The sequence below is a fragment of the Neltuma alba genome, unplaced genomic scaffold, assembly GCF_004799145.2.
Source record: "Neltuma alba isolate B1F8T4 unplaced genomic scaffold, ASM479914v2 tig00013468_pilon, whole genome shotgun sequence".
Taxonomy (NCBI): domain Eukaryota; kingdom Viridiplantae; phylum Streptophyta; class Magnoliopsida; order Fabales; family Fabaceae; genus Neltuma; species Neltuma alba.
This window is the reverse complement of record NW_021637701.1, coordinates 21,305-39,437: the sequence shown is the minus strand read 5'-3', so window position 1 is coordinate 39,437 and position 18,133 is coordinate 21,305. Positions and strand designations below refer to the sequence as shown.

Sequence of the window (18,133 nt, the reverse complement as noted above, 5' to 3'; positions counted from 1 at the left end):
TGTTTCCAATAGGGTGATTTCAGCGCCTCCTTGACTGAACTGGGAGTACTTTCTTGAATCTGTGTCAGCCCAATATATGGCAGTTTTGGCTTATAGATCCCACTTTTACTCCTTGTCTACATTGTATGCGTATTAATTGGTAGTGACAAAGCATTTTGAGTAGTTTGGGTGGCTTGCTCTTGCTGTTCAGATATAGATTGAGTATCTGATGCATGTGAATGACTTGCTGCATTTAGTTCTGAGCTACTTTCAGAGGATGTAGAGCTGTCTAAATTCAAGCTTCTTGATGTGCTTGCTGCTATATCATTCTGATTTGCATCTCTTGAAGTGTACAAGACAGGGGCATATGGCTGAGAAGGTGGTTCACATTCTATGTTGCTCTTCTGTTGTGTGTTTTACAGAGAAGAATGTCTTTGATAGTCATTTATATTATGCACTTCAAGTAATTCAACAGAGGTAGGTGTTGGACAGTTCATCAGTTCATCTTGTTGAGGTTGCTTCAGATTAATGAAACCTTTCTCAAATGGAAACTCATTTTCATCAAACATCACATGTCTAGAGATATATACTCTACCAGTGGAGCTGAGACATTTGTATCCCTTATGTGATCCACTATAGCCAATGAAAACACATTTTGTACTGTGGAATCTGAACTTATTTTGATTATATGGACGTAGGCATGGATAGCATGCACATCCAAATGTCTTGAATGATGCATAGCTTGGCAGCCTTTGATGTAGAACTTCAAATGGGGATTTATTCTGTAAGATAGGAGTAGGCAATCTATTAATGAGATGTACAGCAGTAGAGAAGGCTTCCCACTAGTAATACAGTGGCATTTTAGCTTGAGCAAGTAGTGTGAGCCCCATTTCAACTAAGTGTCTGTGTTTTCTTTCAACTCGTCCATTTTGTTCAGATGTATGAGGGCATGAATGACGAAATATAATGCCAGAATCATCCAAAACAGTGTGAAAAGATCTAAATTCACCACCCCAATCACTTTGAAGGACTTTGATTTTTCGGTCTAGCTAAGTTTCTGCCATGTTCTTGAAGTGTTTAAATGCTGATAAGGCATCTGATTTAGCCTTCAAGGGATAGACCCAAAGGAATCTGCTGTAATCATCTAAGAAACTTATATAAAATTTATAACCAGCAGCGGATTTAATTGGTGAGGGTCCCCATAGGTCAGTATGAATTAAGTCCAGATGATGTGAAGCATGAGATTGAGAGTCAGGAAAGGGCAACCGATGTGATTTTCCAAGTTGGCAAGATTCACAGAATTTAAACTCTTCATTAGAACTCATAGGAACATTACAAATCTTTAAAACTTCTTTCAGGACTCTACTACTAGAATGACTGAGGCATCTATGCCATGACTCTATAATAGGGCTTAACAATATTGACTGACTCTTTTTGCCACTAGCAGACACAAAATAAACTTTGGCAAATTCTTTAGCAGGAACCACTTTGCTGTTGATGCGATACAATCCTTCATTTATCCCTTATGTAGTAGCTCCTTGCAATAATGTCTTATGTTGCTTCTTGTCCTTCACAAAGCAATTGTGTGAGTGTATCTCAACAAAAATATCAGAGTTATCATTGGTCAATTTATATCCACTGATCAGGTTCTTAGCGATTTTAGGCACAACCAGTACATTATTCATCTGAAGATGCTTGTCAGAGTTTTCACACAATAGTTTAGATGATCCAGTTTTCAGAACCTTTAAAGAAGTACCATCACTAACCATAAGAGAGTCTATACCTGTATTGTTTCTATTGGAGCTCACATTTTCCGGATCATGAGTTACGTGATGGGTGGCTCCTATATCCAGGTACCATGCTGGGTCACTTCAGGAGTGGCAATATAGGCAGAGGCATTTTCACTCTTGTTAGGACCTTTATAGTTCCTGTCATATCGATGGAAACAGTTTGCAACCTCATGGCCTGGTTTTTCATAGAGATGGCAGTATGGCTTCCTAGATTTGTTGTTATTGTAACGTGAGCCTCCTATGTTTACTTGTCCATGTCCTCTTCTTCCTCCCCTGCTTCGCCAATTGTTGTTGCGTCCTCCCCTGTCATGCTGATAGTTTGTCTGAATAGAGAGATTGGCAAAGGCATTTGAGAGGCTGGTGCCAGATGATGATTGGAAGTGCTCCACCCTTGCCTCATATGTTAGCAGCTTTGACTGAAGTTCAGTCCATGTCATATTCTCCTTTTCTGATAGCAACACCACAATGGGGGTGTATTCAGCATCTAAGCCAGCTAGTGTTTGGGTGACCAGATCCTAAATTGGAATAGCTGCTCCAGCTAGTGTTAGATTATCGGAGATGGATTTCATCTTCGCCAGATATTCTTTCATCTTTAACGATCCCTTTTTCATACGCTAAAACTCTCATTTAAGGAAAGTCACTTGGGACCTGGTATTTGCCCCAACAAATTCATTGATTGCTGTCCAAAGCTATGCTGCCGATTTGCAATGGGTCATTTGGGAGGCGATCTCTACTGTCATTGTGCTCAGAAGCCATCCCAGCAATATTTGATCTATTGCTTGCCAATCTTCAAAGGCTGGGTTAGGGTGGACTTGTTCTGTAGCATCTAGAATATACTCCGATGGTATGGCCGTAGTGCCGTAGAGAAAACCGTTGAGTCTGTGACCTCGAACTATTGGCAATATCATGGATTCCCATGTGATAAAGTTGTCTCCATCCAGCTTGACGGAGCTGGCCTGATTCAAAGAGCTCAGTAGAGGAATCGGTCGTGCTTGGATGTTTGGCGACGGGTACGGATACTGAAAAGGAGCAGAGAGATATTGGTTTGGGTAGAAGTTCGATGGAGTGAAGCTGGTGAGGTTTGGGGTCAAAACTGACGGTGTAACAGAGATTGAGGGTGGCTGGGTTGGAATCTCTGGGATTTGAGGAGATGAGTTCGGGAAAGTGTGAGGAATGAGAGTCGAAGATGACGGGTAAGCAAGAAGGTTAGGATTTGTTGGTGCGAAGGTGAAATAGGGAAAAGAAAGTGAGGATGAAACGGAGATGGACGGTGAGGCTAACGAAGGAGTAACGGAGATGGAAGGCATCACTGTAGAGGAGACATGTGGGGTCGTTTGGCTTGGGATATTTTGGAGGTTAGGGTTTTTAGAGGCGGCGGCTAGGGTGGGGTTGGTGGTATTTTCAAAATGTGATGCCATTGCTGACGGTTTTTCCTGCTCTAGTACCAAGTCAAGATGAATGAATTAACCAAGGCTCTCAATTGAATATTGTCCGAGCCTATCCTTTTCTATTTATAAACCAAGGGGTGCAATTGCATTGCAACACCTGTCCTATACAGATTATTCTAGAGGCAATAACCGAATGGCTATAATACAAATATATACTTTAGATGTGTACAGAAATAATATTGTTTAACTTCCTTCGTGTTTCTTATCTGGATGTTTATTTCCACAATATATGAAGTATATTAAAGGCCAAAAAAAAATGTGGAGCCTTTCAATTATAAAGATGAACTTTTATGTCAAGTTAGCTAAAGAAAATATTTTCATAACATAAAATATAAAAAATTGTAAAATAAGTCATGATATAGCGTTTCAAAAAGCATTTTTGAACTATTTTGTGAGAGGCATTGGTTATGTTTTAAATAAAATTGCCTTCAATAGAAAGATATATATGCGTAGCAACTTGTATATGTTTAGCTAGCTATGTGACCATCAAACTTTTTTTTAAACTGAAATACCTATATAATTTGTTAAGAATATAAACACATGTTGTAATAATGTTAAAATACGTATATAACTTATGACGGTAATGTTAATTGGCGATTAGTTCAGATTTATCGAATTATTTGAGTACCTAGTAATAATGCTATATATTTTAATTAAAAAATGCGCGGGGATGACAATTGGAAAAACCCAATGACAACAGGGAGCTTTTTAATTGGGAGTGAAATTAAAAACAAAAAAGGTTAGACTTTTTCACCTTTATGACATATTTATTTTTCTGCAATCTCTTCGATGAAAAATTTAAGACATTTGGACATGTACCTTACATGCTATATATATATATATATATATATATAGAGGTAATGATGCAAATTTACCTCTGGTCTTATTTTTTAGGTATGCCCAGCATCCTATTTTTTTTTAATAGTACAATTTTACCTATGATATTATTTTTTTGGGTGCAATTTTATATATAATAAGCTATTCATAAGTTCTAGTATGACTTTTCGTAAATTTGACAACTTGTTGATTGATGTTTTTATCGATTACTCAATTCATGTGCGCCGTAAAATAATTATACCATTTTTTGGGTACAAAAATACTTGTGCTTCTTTTAATAACTCTCACGAGAATTCCCATATTTTCTCTTCATGTTTTATTTAATATATACATATGTGTGTGTGTGTAGCTTCAATTAAAATAACTCATTTGGGAAGTTCCTAACGATCAAAGTACACCATAAATGCCCCCACAACTAGAACAAGGCGTTGGGTGAAAAACTCTTTAGGTTCAAATTTTTCCTCTCCCACCATTAATTGAGTGATAGTTAAGCTAGCAATAATCAATTATGAGCACCACCATGGAGAATCATGAATATGATATTGATTCTTATTTAAATGCTATGATGCTACCATGTGGTCACATCTACCTTGCAGTATTAAAAGCTGCCATTGAGCTCAACCTATTTGAGATCACTGGTAATAATGGAAGTTCATCAAAGGGCATGTCACCCTTTGAAATCGCTTCCAAGCTTCCAAATAAATACACCGGTGCCGATCATCACCTTGATCGGATGCTGTTTTTGCTTGCTAATCACTCCTTGTTAACCTGTTCTTCCATAAAACTTGATCAACATGGGAGGATTGAAAGACTTTATGGTCTATCTCCTCTTCTCATATACTTGTTATTAGAAGATGGAGTCTCTTGTGTTTCGATCTTGAAATTAACAGGCCATCTCACTTATTTAAAAATTTCATAGTGTGTGTATATATATACTCTTTATTTTACAATAATGACTTTTTATTAATGATGCTAGGCAGAACTTCAAGCAAGTGATTCTTGATGAGAAAGGGGAGGTGTTCAAGAAAATTCATGGGATGTCTATGTTTGAATATATGGAAATAGATCAAACATTCAAAACTATTTTCCACAAGGCAATGGCTAAAATATCAAATATGCAAATGGACGATTTTGTGATATAACGTTTTAAAAAGCACTTTTGCTTTTGAACTATTTCATGAGAGGCATTGATTATGCGTCAAATAAGATTGCTTCTAATAAGAAAATACCTATATGTAGCCAGTTTTATATGTTTAACCTAACTAGCTATGGATAGTTTGTTGATAGAATAGAGATATATCTATTGACCTAGCATTGTCCAAAAAGGGTTTTGGTTTTCAAAGTGTAATCTTTTTAAATAAAAACAAGAGATTGTGAAGTTTTAGTAAGATTACAAAACTTAGTTTTAACTTGAGAAAGCTTAATCAATATTTATGAACATTGGGCTAACTTAATTTATCATTAAACACTAAATGAGAAGTTGTTGATCAAGTTTTATGAAGTACAATAGTGAGAAATAATTATAGATCCTTATATGTCTCAAAGTCAAGTTTATTTTGTTTCAATTTTTATCTTTATTTTCAAAGTACATTAAAGAACTTCATTTATACATTAATTTTACTTAACCTAGTCATGAGCATAATTATGATTTTTAACTCGTTTGGCCTTAGTCTTTGAGGGAATGATAACTTTTATACCACTTGTGACCCTTGCGCTTGCAGTTAAGCTAAATGGCGAACAGCTACCAGGGAAGCAATCTACGCCTAGTTAGACACTCTGATGCTGATTTTGGTGGAGATGGTGATGAGCGAAGATCAACTTCTGGTTACACTTTCTTGCTGAACAATGGCACCATATGTTGGAGTAGTAAGAAGCAGATGTGCATTACCCTACATCTAATGGAAGCTTAGTTCGTGGCATGTATTGCAGCAGTTCAAGAGGCAATATGACTGAAACAGTTTATAGAACACCTTGTATTTGGAAACAAAAGTACAAATTCAGTTTTAGTGTATTGTGATAATACTGTAGCCATAGCCTACATAAAAGGCCCTGAGTATCATGGCAAGACAAAGCATATTGATATTAAATACAACTTTCGGAGAGATTATGTAGCACAAAAAGTTATCACTATATAATATATATTAACAAAGTGTATGGTTGCTAATCCCTTGACCAAGCCAATATCGAGAGAATTGTATGCAAATCATGTAAAAGCACTTGGCATGTGAAGGTTGTAAAATTACAAAACTTATGTGATTATATTTTTTTAAAAGAAATTATTATTTTATCATCATTATGTGTTTATATAAAAGTACACAATGTCTAGTATATCGTGTAGAGGTTGACAAGGTTGACTCTCACACACAACCAATTGCTTTTGACATTTAAGGAAAGTGTGCAAGGATGAGACTTATGTGTTCACCAGTAAAATAATCACAAATGCTGATTTGGTACAGAAGAAACATAAACTATAATCGCCTCGACTAAAAAGTCAATGTAACTGGTCGAGATGAGATCCAATAAATGAACATAAATGTGGATCAAATCATAAATGCCCATGTTATTCATGATTCCTGTAACTAAATATTAAATTCTTCACAAATTAATGTTACATGTGATAAGTGAAATGAAAATTTTCAATTTGGATGGTAGGAGTATCTAGACTTAAGCCTGTACAGTGTTCATAACAAATTTCAAATTGAGATATGCTCTTATGGCATAAGAGTAACACTGTAGCATGTGATTCATACTTCATGTGCTTAACAAATCCACAAATGGGAATCAAATGAAAAGATGTCTGCTTCATTACTGTGTGAGTCCTTAGAAGGTGCAATACTTCCACTGATGTATTTTGACTTTGACATTATCATGAAAATATATTTCAGTATCTGCTACTTTAGCATACAATCCATAATCATGGTAGATGTAATCTAATGTATTATGCTAGGAAAGCAACTGGTGTATACTGAAATGATATATGGGCAAAGGAATGATTTCTTGAAATATACACACCTATGCTAGTGTCTGAGACATGTCTCTTGTGATTTCTATATATTTCACAAGTGTGGATAATATGCATACAAAGAAGGCAATCTGAGTCTTATACTGACTTCAGAGAGATTAGATCAGCTGTAAGAAAGTATATATAAGTAATTCTAGAACACCCGAGGCATGATTGAATGGTAGAGATGGAGCATGATTGAAAACAATCTACACAAAGAAAGTTGTCTCGTGCTAGTCTCATAAAGTGAGATTTCTAGTATGATCACCTAAAATAAAAAACATTGATGTCTTGCCCATGTGGTTACGACAAGTACTTAGTGTGTAAAAAAAAAAACAGAAAGAGAGAGACTGATCTATAACGACTAATTCACCAAGTGTAAGTAAAAGGTGTTGGACTTAGCCTGATCCACTCTTGGTGGATGATGCACAAGCCCATAAGGTTTGGGGTATAAAATGTAATAAACTAAAGATTAAGGGTTACTACTTGTTAAAAAACCCTTTTGCCTTTTGAAGGGAACAAATTTATACTCAGTTTTCAAGAGGAAGATTGAATAAAGCATGACGTATACGTGGGAGTAAAACACACTTCACAGACTTGGGAGTTTTTTCCCTCTGCAACTCTCCTCTCTTCCTATTCTCTCATTCTCTCTTCACAAGTGTACTTGTTATATAACAAAAATCTGACTTCGTCTACGTGATTGAATTGCGTGTGAATACTGGAAATATTGATCTACATTCCAGGTACGCCAAATTCTCACATATATAATTATAGGAATGACGCATGTTGGAGGAGATATGTTCAAAAGTGTCCCACAAGGCCATGCTATAATGATCAAGGTTAGTTTAACATTAAAATTATCTTAAACATATATATATATATATATATATATATATTCCTATATGTTTTCTTTCTTCTGGATCACAGAATACAACTCATTACTGGGGTGACGAAGAATGCATACAGATTTCAAAGAACTGTCATAAATCTCTAATAAAACATGGTAAGCTCATAATAATTGACTTGATAATTCCGAAAGTGCCAAATGAAAGTGATGGCCATAAATTTGCTTCGATGCCTGACAACATCATGTTTTTGTTTGGTGGGAAGGAAAGAACGGAGAAAGAATTTGAAACATTATACAAAGTTTCTGGGTTTCCTAGTTTTTCTATTGCTGCTCGTGTTGCCTCAACAGCTTTGGCTGTCATTGAATTGTCATATTACTCATAGTGTTTTACAAATATTGCAGCTATCTATAAGTTGTACTTTATTATATATATATATATAATATCAACTAAAATGTCATGTGATATTACAATTATGGATAAAGGGTGGAAATATTCTTGTAATATAGTAAATGTTTAGATATGATAGAAGAGACCCAATTTCTTTTAAGGTCGAGGAATTTAACTTTTTGTGTATGGGAAAAAAAATCATATTGAGAGAGTTACCTTTAAGTCTAACAATGCTTAACCCAAACTTGATATTATCATAAATAATATAAGGCTAAAATATTAATGGCAGGGGTTAATCAGAACATGAAATATTAGGGTTTTTAATTTAAACTTTTAGATGTTAGGGAGATTATGCTCAATTGAGCCGAAACTCATGGGAATTTTGTATATTTTAGCCATAATATTATAAATAAAAACAACCAGCATTTTATTGATTATAATGGACACTACATGCCCTTGTTGATAACCTAGAGGATGGGCTGTAACATAACAAGACCGTAGATTGCATTTAGTGGTTTTAATTAATTTCGATTACTAGTTTTAACATCCTCATTAATATCTCATTGTGATAAACATTTTAATAAAAATTTAAAACTTGTAACTATCTTTTTAGTGATGTTGAAGAGTCATTTGCCATTTGCCAACGCCAGAGACAAATCTCATGGGGTACAAAAGATAAGGCAGATTTTTTTCTTTTTTTTTTCTTTTGCTAAACTTGCCCCATATATGAAGATTGAAAATTATTAAACCAAACTTCTATCCACTTGTTTGAGGATTGAGAGTCTATTATTCACGCCAACCTAAGTTTGTAAAACTTCTTAATTAAGAATTTAAAATCATCAATACTAACATTTAATTTCCTTTCTATATACCATCAAAAGAGGGAGTTTAGTTGCATGAATCCTTCGCCGAAGTGTTGCCGGTTACACATTGCAAGTAACTTTTCTCTTAGCCAAAGATGTAAGGAAAAATTATTTTTCTTTAAATGATAAAACCAATACATATACATATACATATACATATACATATATATATATAAACACACACACAAGATTATTAATTTTAAACGATTGTTTATTGATTTATACATCATAAAAAGAAATTAGATTCAGTCTTAACTCTCTAAAGAAAAGAAAAGGAAAGTTGTATTAAAATCACATTGAGATTCAATTGCATAAATCTTTCGCTCAATTAAGTACCGCCAGTTACTCAAGGCAAGTAAAAGTTTTTTTTCCCCCTTCAAATGATAAAAAATATTATATACATGTATATGTATATATAATGACAAAAAGAATATTAGTTTTAAACGATTGTTTATAAATTTACACATCACCAACCAGAAAAAAAAAAACAGGTTACTCTGACAAGCGGAGAGAAAAGTGATCAGGATCACGGGATATTTTGAAACAAAAAACTAGAAGGCAAATTAGGGGTGAGTGAATTTCAAAATCTTAAATTAGACTCATCATAATATTTTGAAATTTTAAAATATTGTGAAATGACAATATTGTTTTTATCCTCAGAGACTATTTTTGTATAGCTATTGATTACTCTAATTTTACTATTGACTACTTTTGTTTTCAAAGTTTCAATAACTATTTTTGTATAGCTGTTAACTAAACAACAGTAGTAAATAATTAAACAAAAGTAGTCACCAGATAGCGATGCTAGAGTAGTCAATAGCTGAATAAGAATAATCACTAAATTTTTAAAAACAAAAATAGTCACTCATGATAATAGAGTAGTCAATAGATAAATAAAAGTAGTAATTTGAATTCTAAAAATAAATCTAATTAATAGCTAAAAAAAAGTAGTCAATACATAAGAAAAAGTAGTCATTGGAACTCCTGTGATTGGACACCGGAGTTTGGGTCATTTGTGTCATTTTCAAAATTTTAAAATTTTAAAATAGTACAAAGAGTCTAATTTAGGGTTTTAAAATCTACCTTTACTGATTTGTTATTTAACAATTTTTAGGATATTTTACTGGCTTTTTTTTTGTGGCCTTAAAAAAGTAAAATTAAAAGCTATTAATAATTGATTGTTTCAATGGATGATGGGAGATGGGCGTTTCTCATGCCTAGAAAATCGAAACTAAAAAGGAGGCCATTTGAAAAATAAAAATATACTCATCTAATTCTTAATATAGGACCTAATTGTTAAATTGATTTTGCTTCTAAATATAAGACCTATTTATCATATTTATCAATTTTTCTTAAATTATCCCTATGGATACTTTCTCAACCACAATCAAGTAGAAGAGGGAGAGAGGATATTAAAGAAGATGATTATGGTGTTTTAGGAAAAATATGCCATAATTCTTATAATTAATTAACTTACCTAACTTCTTTAATCTAATTAAATTAGTTAAATAAGTTTTATATTAAGGACCGGATGAGTAATATTTAAACCTAAGTCTCTAACATTTTGTTTTCTCTATCTTCTCAGGGTCTGGATTCTCTCAGTTGCCGTGTCACTCAGCATCTCTCCGTGTCCCAATATCTACCATCAGACTAATTTAAGAGCTCACAATGTGCCACGTCATCAAGCTTAAAAATAAATCTAATTAACTCTATAAAATTACTTTTTAAAAAAAAAATGAACTTTTTTTTTGAAGAAAAAAATTTGAGTGCATCGCCTAATTTCTTGGATCTATTTGTTTTAATAGAAGAGTTTATTAAGAGTCTAAATTAATATAAATTGAGTTAGATATGACCACAAAAAAAAGTACAGTTCTGCCATCAAGTATTTTAATTAAAAATTTTAAAAAATAAAATACTTGATAGAGTTTTGCTACTCTTTGTGATTTTGTCTGACTCAATCTACATGAGATTGAATTTAGATAAATCTTCTAGTTTAAGATGGATAAATCCAAAAAATTATATATAAATATTTCATGGTCAAGTTTTTCTATTCTTTATGATTATCTGGATAAATCTAGAGTCTAAACATTTCATAAAGTCTTTAACTAAAATAAGCCTGGTGAAAAAATTGGATATTCCATGCTAAAAATATCCTAGTTGAAATCTAGTAAAAAATTTTACACTATAATTGAGATTTATTTCTAATTTTTAATTTTTAATAGCACCATGACGTGGCACAGTATCATCTGTGTCAGATTTATTTTAATGGCTGTGATTCTTGGTCCAAAAAAAAAAATTTAATGGCTGTGATTTAGACGCTGAGGGACGCTGAGGAAAGAGAACGCTGAGATTGTCTAACTTAGGTCACATTCTACGGTTTAGATCACATTCTACGGTTTCGGCGTTCTTAAGAGCTCCCTCTTATTTTGGCGTCTCCATTTCCAGAGTAGCTCCTCCTAAATCGTGAGTCTTCATTCTTCTCTCCATGGCCAGAAAAGCTTTCTTTATTCTTATCTGGGTCACAGGTTTCCTTACCCTTTCACTACCAGTCCCCTTTTTATTTATTCCCTACTTTTTTTCTTCATCCTCCTTCTAGAACTACATCTCTGGTTGCACATTTCAATGTTTCAAAAAACTAAGGGTGTTTTTGAGATCACATTTGGAGCCCCAAACTGACTTCTCTGCCGCCAAAAAGAGCTTTTATGATTTAGGATGTGTTTGGAATCACATTTTTACAATTTAACTTATTTGTGCAAATGAATTTTTTGGGAGAAGCTCCTTTTGTTGTTGTTGTTGCTTTTATTGGTAAGTCTAAGAAAATCTTTTAGAGTATATTCATCTTAAATGTCTGTATGGTTTTTTTTTTTTTTGGTTGGGAAGTCAAAAAATGAGAAGAAGAGGCGCAGCGTTTGCCACTATTTTGTGTATATATATATTTATCCATTAAATATATGTAATTAAGTATTTTAGTATTTTTTTGATTTCTTCCTAACAATAAATTAAATTTCTTTATTTTTAATACTTCTTTTAAAATAGTCACATTATATATATAATATTAGATATGTATTACTTAATAAAATTTTTGTCCTTTTAAGTCATTTTGCATCTAAACTTACTTTTCAATTAATTATCCAAACAAGTTTCAACTTCTCAAAATTTTCAAACTGATTTTTTTACAAAACATAATCCAAACACAAATCACATTATACTATCTGACTTCTGTAAAAATCAGATTGAAAAAAATTACTTCTACCATCACTAATCCAAATAAACCCTAACTCAGCTAACCCATCCAACTCGGTAGGTTAACTGGGTTGTCATCTAGTTGCAGCTGTACGGAACGATTCTCTCGGGGTTAGATAAGGGGCATTTTCCCAATAGTCTGAACTGGCTAATTCAGTGCAATTTTTTTTTTTTTGCAAATAACAAAAAGCTGGTCACCGAACCGGAAAAGATAGTAGGTAAAAAGTTAGTCATTTAAATCAGATTAGTTCGGAATCAAACCAGTTATTATTAATGATAAAATTTAATTAAAATATACAGAAATATTCATATGAAATCATAAAAAATCGTATTTAAACTGAAATTTAGAGTTAGCCCTTCATTTTGAATAAATTCCTAATTGCGACAAGAGACTTAATTAGAGATCTATATATATTGTTAACAGACCAAAATACCTTCTATAATTAAAATATAAGCGGATACTTTTATATTTTTCCCCCTTGCAAATGTTTTTCCTGAAATATGAAAATAATAAATTATAATACTGTCCTCAATTCAAAATTTGTAAAAAAATTTGTTGTTTGAATAAGTTTTTCACTCTTAAAATGTACGTGTATTCTATTAAAAAAATGTACTCCTCCGGTCCTAATTATAAGACCCAATTGACTTATTTGAGGAAATTAAGGAAGTAAGTTAAGTTGGTTATTTATAATAAATAAGTGTTGTCATTCCTAAAATATCCTTGCTAATTAAGTATATTGGCTAAAACTATCATTATTAGAAGGATTATCTTGGAAAAAAAATGCATAAATATAAGAGACAAAATGGATTGGGTCTTATAATTAGGACCAAATAAAAAGTCAAATTGGGTCTTATAATAAAGACCGAAGGAGTACATGTTTAATAAAAAAAAAGTTGTGTGTGTGTAAGTATATGGATGATGGATCAGTATTAAAATTGAGTAGAAATTAAACCCGTTTGAAATTAAAATCTATTAGTGATCTACACTGTTATGTTAATGATCAAGGACTGTATTGTAATTTTCTGTCATCTACTAAAGATTTACTATTTTCAAATTTTAGGAAAATCAAGCAAAAACAATTTCAGAAAATCCGGCATTAACTTTGACCTAAGCGCTCACATGGTTGATATAGACACACTTTCTAATTTCTATACATCACAACCTTTGAAGAAAGTGAAAAGGACTTTTTCTTTTGTTTTTTAGGGCTGTTTGGATTAAAAAAAAAACCCATAGTCTTAAAGATGCTTTTACAGTATACGAAGTAAATATGTAGAGAAATTTATCTCGATTTGTGAAAAAATATTTTTGAAAAACACTTTTTTATTAGTCCAAACACCCCTAGTTAGTCTTTTCTAAATTACTTCGGTGGAAAAAAGTCATTTTCTACAACTGCATACGTTGGCAATATCTACATCAGTCACAGAGCCGCCAAAAAAATTCTTTTTTTAAACCACTGTAAAAACGTCTTTTTGTACTGGTAGTGTATAATCTTATAGAACTAAGAATTTTAATAATTTCATATAGTTTTTGCTATACAATGTTGAATTCGAATTTTTACCTTTAAAGCTTTGATGCTACTAATTAATTAATTAAATTTTACAATTTTCAAAACTCATGCTTGCGACTTTTTTTCTTTGAGATCATTATAAGATCTTATTTGGGTAATTAAAGGAATGGAGCATGCAGGAGAAGACATGTTCAAAAGCGTTCCACCAGGCGATGCTATAATGATGAAGGTCAGGTTAACACTATATAATTAATTTCACATAGTAATTAATCATTATTCCTAGGTTTTATTGCTAATGACAAGCCATGTGTTTAATTTCTTGCAGTTTATAACTCATAACGGGCGAGATGAAAACTGCATACAGATTTTAAGAAACTGCCATAGATCCCTCAAAATCGAAGGCAAGCTTATTATCATTGACCTCCTAATGCCAGAAATACCAAATGGAAGCGACGAGCAAAAGTATGCATCAGTTCTTGAAAATCTCATGTTCATGTAATCTGGCGGCAAGGAAAGAACAGAGAAAGAATTCGAAGCTCTTTTCTAGCTACCGTATTGCAGCTCATGTTGTCTCCGCTGCTTTTGGAGTCATTGAGTTTTATAAATAAGCTAGATTATCTTCATGCACTTTGCTCTGTATGGAGTCTAAAGCGAGTCACACTATAGACATGGTTTATGAATAAAGTATGTGACCAGAGTACAAATGTTAAATCTTATGGAATACCTCAATATAATAATGTATGACTAAGGAATGAAATACGTGTGTAATACATATGAAGTGGTTTATGAAAAACGCATGGCTTCTTTTTGTAGTGTCAAGTGTTGATATATGATGTTAAACAATACTAGTCCGGTCCTTATTCTCACATACCCAAAAATAATATTAAATTGATAATTTTTTCAAATGTATTTTTATTAAAGTTTTTCCTCTTTTTATGTATTTACAAATCATTCTCACATTTCTCTCATCTTTCTATCATTCCAACATCAATTAAACAAGTGTAAGATTGAAAAACAATTATTAAATATCCTACAAGTGATTTATATTTGTTGGGAAAATTTGCAAAACAACAAAATATTTGGTTTGAGTCGCGTCGCAAAGACACTGTCCTTAAAAGATATTCTATAACCCTTCAATGATTTAGGAAGCAGTACTCTCCAAAATCAAATGAACCCTTCCTATATAATTACAAGATGACAAAACAATGAAAGATGAAAAAAAAACTCAGCAAGAGAAAAAAAGTTTCTTTTCCTCCTCCAAACGGAGAGATGGTGAGGGTATATATTTATAGACATGGAAGTGATGCCTTCAAGTGGTGTCTCTTGAAAGGATGCAACTTTTCAACTAAAAGTCATAACCATATGTTAGATTCATGACCCCTTGATAAAACTCAATTTTTATATATTTTATCCCACATTAATTCAAGAATTAAATGATAATTTTGAGTTGAAATGGATTTTTATGCATTATTGGATTAACTAATTGATTTTTGGATTTTTCATAAAATTAAATTGAGATTTTGTACTAAAATATAAATATTTTGTGATTTCCTATTTTTGACTTGGAATTAATTTTTTTTTATTTCTTTGGAAACAAGTCTCATATTTTTAGAAAGATTATTTTTAGAAAGTTTTACAATTTCTTGCCTAATTTTTGTGCATATCTAATATTTAATTTTGATATAAATTTTATTATATTTAATATAATCTACATTAATGGGTGCACTTGAATTCTTGTAGGTTAAGAAAGAGCATATAGGGAATCTAATGGTGCAAGATTGTTTCTTGGAATTTAAGCACAATCCAATAGCTAATATCAAATGGATCAATTAATTACCAATAGGCTTAAGTTTTGGATCCAAGAAAATTTCTTTTTCTCCCATTAAAATAATGCCTCGAGCCTACGCCTTGCACCATATCTTCCCTCATCCCATATTCACCATATACTATCCCTCACCGTTATCACTTCACTCCACGTATACAAAAACATCACCTCTCATTATCATCAATTCACGTCTTTTCCCTGGCCAAATTCCCATCTACACCTCATTATTCATGGCTATCGCATCTAACAATTTTGGAGGAGGAGACATGTTGATGGAAGCTTAAGCTTGTTAGGGAGGCAATTTGGGAGGAGCATGGAAGAGGCTTGAGCCTTGGGCTAACACTTGAAGACCATAAGGAAGTGATATTCCATTTATCTTTTTAATTCAAGGACTTGAGATTATTTAGTTGTAAATAATCTTAAGTTGTAATTTTGTAAGACAATTTAGTTCTAGATTGTCATTTATATTCTTAGATTTGATTGATATTTAGATTTTATTTGTGTTGAAACACTTGCTGGAATTTATATTTATGAATCTTTGCATTATTAATTGAATTTATAATTGAGTTTTCATTATGAATTTAATTATCAATGTGGTTTGAATTGCAAAATTAAGGTTCTTTTGCCTCTTAATTGTTTGATTAAGTTGGTTAATTGTCTAATTGTTTAATTGAATAATTTCAAACATAATTTCCAGAATTAATTTGAGTTATTGTCATTAGTTTTAATAAGTTTAATTAACCAACCTTATACTGTTATGAGTTCTCTAATGGTTTAAGGGTTTTTGAAATTGAGGGTTCTTTTTGCTTCAAGTAGGTGATTAAATTTATTAATTCCACTCTTTCATCACTTTCTTTTAGTTTAATTAACTAATTAAGGTTATGAAGGTTAAATCTATGCAAATCTTGAGTTGCCCCCTCTACCTTACTGAAGAGAAACTTCTCAATTTTTATTTGTTAATTTTCTTTGCTCTTTAGTCAATTTTCCTTATTTATTATTTTAATTTTTTAAAAAAGAATCCCCCCAAAAACTGCATTGCATTATTTAGTTTAATTTAATTTTCATATAGATTTTAGGACATTTGCATCTTGCATTTAGAATTAGAATTTTACATTTTAGTTTAGGTCCAATTTATTGTATTTTTTTTATCACCTAAACTTTTGTCTAAAGAAACCCACAACTTGCTCTTTGGAAATAATGACCTAGGTCGATCCCAAACCACAAATTAATTAGGACCGGTTTAATTGAGTGCTTTAACGATAGATGCATTATCATCCCCATATATTGATTCATAAACCAACATAAATTTCTTAATTTATAAGGACATGACTTCTCGAGAAACACATTTCTTCACATTAAAAATATTTTAACAATATTAAAATGGCTTACTCTTTAATTTGAAACACCCACACACAATATTTATAATATTCACAACAATATTTAGGAGCAAATATTTTCCCTATAGGTTCGATTTTTTCATACCATTAAAAGATAAGTTCGGTTGCATTAGTTGCTAGCCAAGAGAGCAGGAAAGGGAAGGTGAATAATTTCTTTCTTAACTACGAGAGAAGATTGTTTCTCTTCAAATGATACTCCCTCTAGTCTTTAACAGGAGAACTAGCTATTTAATTAATTTGGATAAATTAAGAAAATAAAATAAAATAATTAATTATAAGAAATATAATATGATTTTCTTAAAATACACATGTATAAAATCAAATTATATATCAGTTTATAAGTTAGGTAAAATTATTTGGGGAAAAAAAGATAAATATGAAAGAAAAAATAGATTAAAATCTTATATTTAGGATCAAATTTGATCTCAAACTAGCTCTTATATTAGGAATCCCAAAGAGAGTAAAAACAGCGTGAATAATTGATGAGAGCCTTTGTTGTTCACCTTGGGGTTCCCAATCAAAAATAAATCCAAGCAATACAATATAGTGCAAAACTTAGGTCGTTTCACTTTGAGGAGCCTTTATTTGAAATCCTAAGCAAACTAAGTATCAAAAATAAAGAATTGACTTGAAAAGGAATTGATCTTCTTTTTATCTAACTAATTGGCAAAATTTAAAAGGATGCAAAATGGGTAAATAATTTTTTAGATTTTTAGTTTATAAAATGGATATGAATGAAATAAGCAAAGTGAACTAACAAGTGATAGCAAATGAAAAAGCAATCCTCTAGCACAATGATTAAGGCTATAATTACTTCAATTAATTTAGGAATTAGCTAAATTCAAAAGACTCTAAGGGCCACTCCTTAGACTCGGTTTAATTAGAATAATCAACACCAATCCATCTTGCATATTAATTATTCACAATTAAACTGTTTCAGCACAATTAGCCAAAAAGAAAATCAAAGAAAAGTAATTAATATTTTTAGTCCAATAACCAAGTCACCT

General features: G+C 31.9%; 1 protein-coding gene across 1 annotated transcript; it reads left to right on the top strand.

The window, feature by feature from the left end:
* Positions 1-4,574: 4,574 nt before the first annotated feature.
* Positions 4,575-5,196, top strand: LOC114737591 (isoliquiritigenin 2'-O-methyltransferase-like). Its single transcript, XM_028925537.1, has 2 exons — positions 4,575-4,792; positions 5,031-5,196. Exons 1-2 carry the CDS (start codon positions 4,575-4,577, stop codon positions 5,194-5,196), a joined length of 384 nt encoding a protein of 127 aa, XP_028781370.1.
* Positions 5,197-18,133: the final 12,937 nt, after the last annotated feature.

Coding starts and splice junctions, on each gene's coding strand:
- LOC114737591 (XM_028925537.1), top strand. CDS start 4,575: ATGGAGAATCATGAATATGATATTGATTCTTATTTAAATGCTATGATG. Junction 4,793..5,030: donor CATCACCTTGATCGGATGCT/GTTTTTGCTTGC, acceptor TAATGATGCTAG/GCAGAACTTCAAGCAAGTGA.